Source organism: Urtica dioica, chromosome 1 (assembly GCF_054948205.1).
Source record: "Urtica dioica subsp. dioica isolate 48M chromosome 1, U.dioica_male_clone48M_v1_H2, whole genome shotgun sequence".
NCBI classification, from domain to species: domain Eukaryota; kingdom Viridiplantae; phylum Streptophyta; class Magnoliopsida; order Rosales; family Urticaceae; genus Urtica; species Urtica dioica.
In genome coordinates this window covers 7,841,201-7,848,314 of record NC_142756.1, presented here as the reverse complement: position 1 = coordinate 7,848,314, position 7,114 = coordinate 7,841,201, and the positions used below count along the sequence as shown (strand labels likewise).

Genomic DNA, 7,114 nt, shown 5'->3' with positions numbered 1-7,114 from the left:
GACTTATACAGGCATGGGGCAGTGAAGTTGGCTACCCATGTTGGATCGGACATGGAGATAGATGAAAATTAGGAAAAAATGTTGTTCACGTAGTACTATTATCTTAATCTTTTGGTAAATTAGGAAGCAATGTTAACAATAGATGATAATTAGGAAACTTCTCAAACTTTTCATTTCTCTTTATTTTATGATATCATGTTTAATGAATATCAACAATATTTCAATTATCAATCTGTATTTGTCTTTTTAATAGTTTTTACGTCAATTGTTGACATTGGTGTCAACAATTTACGTCAACTGTTGACATCTACGATTTATTACCTTTCTGTTTGTTGACATTGATGTCAATTGTTGACGTCAACTGTTGACATTGATGTCAACAATTGACGTCAACAATTGACGTCAATGTCAACAATTAACGTCAACAGTTGACATCAATGTCAACAATTGACGTCAACAGTTGACGTCAATGTCAACAATTAACGTCAACAGTTGACATCAATGTTAACAATTGACGTCAATGTCAACAATTAACGTCAACAGTTGACATCAATGTCAACAATTGACGTCAGTGTCAACAATTAACGTCAACAGTTGACATCAATGTCAACAATTGACGTCAATGTCAACAATTAACGTCAACAGTTGACATCAATGTCAACAATTGACGTCAATTGTTGACATCTTTAGTTAATTTTCATTTAAATAAACACTTACCAACATTCGAACAGCATATGAAGTGTATTTTTCTGCTCTGGCTTGGTATTCTTTTGTCAAAATGGTTTGTGTATTTGCCGCAGCTTCCCGACGCTCATATAACCATCTCATACTTTGCTCTCTCAGCCAATCCATCAATTTTGAAACTGGAAATTGTCTCACCTTTACATTTAATGCATTTAATGACTCCGCATTGTTGTTCGTCATGATACCATACCTCTTTGCCCTGAACATACACCTTGCCCATCTTTGGTACCCGACATCATTGGCTAAGTAGCGACGTATTTCAGGATTTTCAGCATCCAACATGACCATAAAACTTTCAAATTCCCGCTGAGTGTATGCTTTTGCGGCACCGTAAAATTTCCACTTCACCTCCTTCGTGATCCCCTTGAAAGTAGTCTTCAAATTACCGTGTAGATGGAACATGCAAAAACCATGATCACAATTTGGAAATACCGTCTTGAGGCCATTGATTATACCATCATGTCTATCGGATACAAATACTTGTTGCTCCCGTTCCCCAATTGCGTCCTTTAATTTTTCAAAGAAGGAAATCCAAGCCTCGTTAGATTCTGAAGGACCAAGACTGTAGGCTAGTGGAAAAATCTGCTTGTTTCCGTCCATCCCACATGCCGTATATAACGTCCTTTTGTAATAATTCTTCAAATGCGTACCATCGACAATAATAACAGGCCTTACGTACTTTCACCCCGTTCTCCATGGCCCAAGTGACATGAAAAAACTTACAAATACACCGCCATCACCAGTGACAAGGTCAAAAAAAGAACCCGGATTCTTAGTCTCGATCATGTACCTTAGCTTAGGCAAGAACTTGTACGAGTCTTTCGAATTGCCGTAGAGGGACTTTAGAGCCTCTTCTCTGGACCGCCAAGCCTTTTTGTAAGACATAGACACTCCGTAATCCATTTGCATGTAATTCCTTATATCTTTTGGTTTGCTCATTCCAACGGTTGGATCGATACACTTATGCTTAACCATCTCTCCTATCAACGAAGCTGTTGCTTGAGGGTGACGTCCTTGCCTTAAGTTTAGGGGACAAGCGTGCTCATTGTCAAATCTAAAATATGAAAATTACACAATTAGTTTCAAAACCCAAATGTCAACTGTTGATTTTAGAGTTATCACCTGTTGACATTAATTGTTGACATCAATTGTTGACGTCAATTGTTGACGTCTGTGAGATATTTGCTCTCAGTCAAAAGAAGGAAAAATAATTCACCGACGTCAACAGTTGACGTCAATTGTTGACATCTGTGACTTATTTGCCTTCTGTTGACTGAGAGGAAATATCTCACAGATGTCAACAATTGATGTCAACAGTTGATAACTCTAATTCAAATTCATAATTCAACAAAGAGTTTACCTTCTAATTTGAAATATGGGTGTGTTTTCCTTTCCCACAGCTCGAACAGCCCATTTACAATGCTCTCCCGGACAAACAACGTGCAAGGTGTTTTTGTCCGAGCTCTTTGTCATATACGAGAAGTTGTTGCTTATGGCAAACAACATCAAGTGTTTCTTTAAAGTCTTTTTATTCGAGTACAATGCATAACGCTCAATAAATACAGGGGAATCACCATCCAAAATAAGGGTGTCCTCTCTCGTAGTAGACGAACTTGGCACACTATGTGGAGGGGATGATGGAGGACTTGTTCTTCGCGGTGGAGGGGGGGAGTTTCGTGGTGGTGGAGGGGGGGAGTTTCGTGGTGGTGGAGGGGGGAGTTTTGTGGTGGTTGAGGAGGGGAGTTTCGTCGTGGTGGAGACATAGACTTTCGTGGTGGTTGAGGAGGGGAGTTTCGTCGTGGTGGAGACATAGAGTTTCGTAGTGGTGGAGGGAGGGAGTTTTGTGGTGGTTGTGGAGGGGAGTTTCGTCGTGGTGGAGACATAGAGTTTCGTGGTGGTTGAGGAGGGGAGTTTCGTCGTGGTGGAGACATAGAGTTTCGTGGTGGTCGAGGAGGGGAGTTTCGTCGTGGTGGAGGAGTTGGGTTTCGTGGTAGGAAGCCTCGTCGTTGTTGTTGTGTCTCATTGTCTGACAACCTAATGTCATCCAATCCTAATGTAGAACGAATTGCCGATTCATGAGTTGGGACCGAATCACACCCTTCCTCGGGTATTGATGGCATAAGGGGATTTCCGTCACAACCACTATCACGGCTGTTGCGAGTGGATCCAACTCTTGGAGAATCGAGCCCCGATGGTTTTTCTTTTATGTCCAATATCAATTGTAATTTCTCCGTGTCATCTTCCCTCCTTCTTCTCAAGTATAAATAACATTTCAGCGTGTCGTCGTTGGTTATCTCAACAGGTATCATTGCACCAGCCATCGCATATGAAACGCCAATTGTATGGGTAAATGGTGATTTGCGCAAATACGCGTAAATTATTTGCATCAAACTAGCGAAGCTCACTTCAGACGGCACCATAATTCCGAAAGATCCTTTCTCATGATACCGACCAGGTTCAACCCAAGTACCACTATGCTTGAATAATAAAAAAATTTCCGTCATCACTGCATACAAATAAACAAAGGTAAGTTAGTAACTGTTGACTTCAGATGTCAACAGTTGATCTCTAAATCTCGCTAATGTCAACAATTTACGTCAACAGTTGACGTCAACTGTTGACATCTAATGTCAATAACTGATGAACTTCGATGACATTACTATCAGCGAAGTTCATGAGTTGTTGACATCAGATGTCAACAGTTGCGTCAACTGTTGACATCTGATGTCAACAACTCATGAACTTCGCCTAAAAACAAGAGAAAACAATAAAAATTGCCCAGAACAAAAAGAGTCTTTTTTTTTCAATCTCAAACATACCCAGAATAAACATACCCAAAAACCAAAGAAAAGTTTGATAAAACAAAAAACAAAACAAAACTAACCTTGAGTCCGGATCTATGAGCTTTGGTCGTGTTTCCTTGAGCGTGTCGGAGGGTGAGCTCAAAGTTGAGTGAGAGAGAGAGAGAGAGTGAGACTAGTCGTGAAGGATTCGGGTTCGGTCGCGATTTTGGGTGAGTGAGACTGGTCGCGAATCAGGGAGAGAGAGAGGTGGGTCTCGGTCGCAATTTTGGGTGAGTGAAGTCGTGAAGGATTCGGGTTCGGGGTGGGTCTCGGTCGCGATTTTGGGTGAGTTTGGGTGAGGTCTGGGTGAGTTCGACTGAGAGAGAGAGAGAGAGAGGAGAGAGAGAGAGAGAGAGAGAGAGAGAGTAAATGGGTTTACACGGTTAGGGAGAGAGAGAGAGGTATAAGGGTTTACACGGTTAAGGAGAGAGAGAGAGAGATATAAATAATTTTGAATAAAAAATAGAAATTTTATTTTGGAATGATATTAAATGAGGTTGGTGTGAAATTGAAAGAAAAAATAAGGTTGAGGGTATATTTTGTTTTTCACTTTTGAGGAACTTGTATTTTTGGCCAAAGTTATACTTTGGTGGATTTTTGGAAAAAATTATTGATATAGTGGTAGTTTGAGCAATTTATCCATAAATTATTGTCGGTAAATGGAGAGAGGCTCGAAACGAGATTGATTTCGGATGTGTAGTTATTGATTTTCGTTTGGTTTGCTTAGAATTTTGAATCCACATCCATATTTTTCAAGTTTCCCAAAAAAAATCGTAATGTCAATACTGTCAATAAATCAGATAGATTATTGACGATCATGTAAATAAACTAAGCAGACGAATTATAAAATGAAAATAAAAAATATTTTATTAAACGTAGTTTTGTACTTACAAATATAAAAGAGTTATACTTTTGAATTAATTTTGATATATTATATTTTAATCCATTTTATTGAGAAATTTATAATTTAGGAATAATCGTCACTACAGTGAATAGTGGCAAAATATAGCAAATTTCCAGTTTCATCCGTTGCAATAGCTCAGGTTTAATTGGATTGACATGACAAGATTTTACAATCGATAGGTATGCTGAACGATGGATAACTAAGATTCATGTTGAATCAATACACAATTGTTCAGTATGAAAAATTCTGTTACTCCTTTCAATTAATTTTTTTTTAAACCTGTTACTCCTTTTAATTATGATTGTTCCAAGTTTTATATAAACTAAATAGAGCTTATTATAAGGATTTCATTCTCTTTAATGATCTTAATCCATTGTAGGAGAGTCTTACAAAAAAAAAATGTAATTATTATTTTTTTTTGGGTCAAAATTAAGCTACAAACTCATCAATTTTCTAAATAAGACAGCTCTGTGACAACTATCATCGTGTTGAGTTTACCAGAGAAGGATGTCAAGCTTTTTAAACCAAAAGGACTGAGTCAAACCTTGAATGATCTTCATCCTCTCCAATATAAAATTGAGTTTTTATATTACGAGAGACAAGTTGTTACAAGAGCCATAGTTCAAGGGATAAAAATGTCATTTATTCAAAAATTAAATGGCTTTGATGGTTTCTCTTTTTCTCTCTCGTCTTTTATCTCTACGACCTTTGAAGCAAGGATTTAAATACCGGGGGAACCGGACGGGAACCGGTCCGCTTCCCCCTTTTTGGAGCTCCCCGGCACCGGAACCACCAAAACCGGAAGTTTCCGGTGGTTCCGGCGGAGGCGCGCGCGCGGCGCTCGGCACAGGAGAGAGGAGCTCACGCGATCGGGGTCTCGGCGCTCGCGGGGTCGAGGCGCTCGGTGCTCGCGCGGCTGGGGCGCTCGATGCTCGCGCGGCTGGGCTCTCGGCGCTCGCGCAGGAGAGGAGAAGAGAGGGAGCGGCTGGGGCAATTTTTTTTTTTCTCTGTGTTATCATCTGCTCTGCAGGTCGCGCAGAGAAGAAGAAGAGAAGAAGAAAAGAAAAGAAGAAAAAAGAAAAGAAAGAGAAAGAAAGGGTGAGGTGGCCGAGAGAGAAGGAAGGAGAGAAAAAGAGTTCCACGTGGCAATCCCTCACTAAGCCACACAAGGGACAAATGGCCCACTCCACAACTGACACGTTTCTCACAAAACGACCCCCTTATACTCTTTTCTTTCAATCTCGTCCTTCAAAACGTTGCACATAAGTCATTTTCAAATAAAATCTCACAATCTTGTCCTTAATTGATTAAAAATAATCTTGAAAAATAACCGATAAAATTATTATTATTTCCTGTTATCCTGAATATATTTAAGGGATCTCGGAATTTATTTTAACTCTCGAGATTTTTAAATCTCCGAGTATGTTCCGAATAATTTTATTCGGAAAATAATATCGAGTTACTCGAATATCCTTATTCCGAAATTTCGTCGACCTTAAATATTATGTTTTTTTTTCAAGATATTTAAAAGATAGTATCCTACGTACTTTGTATGTTTTTTTGTATATTTCTTTTCTGAATTCCCCTCGGTAAATACGGTATTTAACGGTATTCCTCTACGGTAACGGTAAGTTCAACGGTACCGGTTTCCTTTTTTTTTCCTGCTTCCCCCGGTATTCTTTTACGGTACGGGGGGTTACCAGTAAATTCGAAAGCTCGGAACGGTAACGGTAACGGTATTTCGATCCTTGCTTTGAAGAACGAACACGGTGCATCTGAAATTAAATAAGCCATGTATAAATCAAATGGGTTTGAATTGTCCCAAACCCATTAGATTGTTCTTGGTGCTGTTGATATATATGATGTTGTATTTCATTGGGTTTTGCAAATATGATGTTGTTCTTGGTGTTGTTGTATCTGTGTATAAAATTTTCGTGTTCAAATCCCCAATGAACCTCGCGAACTCTAATTTTAGATTTTTTCCCCGTTGCCCGAAAAAAGAGGAAAGAGATGAGAATTATTATTATTATTATTTAGTTTGATTGGAATCTCAGTCCACGATCGGCATCGTATTGGTGGTTGTCGTACAACGTCGTAGTGGTGGTGGCCGTCGAACAGGGGGGATCGCGTCACGGTCTACAAATTAGCATCGTGGTGGCCATCGTACAGCGGTGACAATGCTCTCAGTCCACGAATTGACGTCGTGATGGTGGCCGTAGCACGACGGCGATGGTGTTCTCGCTCCACAAATCAGCGATTGCGCTGAGATCCTTCGCCATCGATACAAGATAGAGTCCATAAATAAAAAAATGGGTCTCATTTGGCTTCGAATTTTGTTTCTTTATTGAGGGCCAGGTTTAAGGAGCTCAGGCCGCTCTACGTCTTCTTCCCCATAATCCACTTGGTCTTTCTCATTTTCTCTCTCTCTTTCCTCGGTCAAAATTCCGGCGACTTCCTTCATTGTTTTGGGAGTTTTGAAGTGGTTCTTTTTTTATTTCAATTTTATTTTATCGGAAGAGTGGTTCTTTTTTAGTTGCTTTTTGAGGTATTCTGATGTACTATTACAAGACAATATTGATAAAAAAAAAGTTTATACACGGGTATTTTCATAATTTTACTCAAA

General features: G+C 39.5%; 1 protein-coding gene across 1 annotated transcript; it reads right to left on the bottom strand.

Annotated features, from left to right (window-relative positions):
• Window positions 1–220: 220 nt before the first annotated feature.
• LOC149406944 (uncharacterized) lies at window positions 221–3,065 on the bottom strand. The gene is made up of 5 exons (XM_089618059.1): window positions 2,814–3,065; window positions 2,105–2,268; window positions 1,468–1,798; window positions 718–1,380; window positions 221–232 (listed from the first exon to the last, which is right to left on the bottom strand). The coding sequence occupies exons 1-5, from the start codon at window positions 3,063–3,065 to the stop codon at window positions 221–223; spliced, it is 1,422 nt and encodes a 473-aa protein (XP_089474185.1).
• Window positions 3,066–7,114: the final 4,049 nt, after the last annotated feature.

Bases quoted from the DNA above. Each gene is read 5' to 3' on its own strand.
- LOC149406944 (XM_089618059.1), bottom strand. From the start codon at position 3,065: ATGGCTGGTGCAATGATACCTGTTGAGATAACCAACGACGACACGCTG. The intron at 1,799-2,104 runs GTAAACTCTTTG...TTCATATTTTAG, and splicing joins CCCATATTTCAAATTAGAAG to ATTTGACAATGAGCACGCTT. The intron at 1,381-1,467 runs GTAAGTTTTTTC...ACGCATTTGAAG, and splicing joins CTGGTGATGGCGGTGTATTT to AATTATTACAAAAGGACGTT.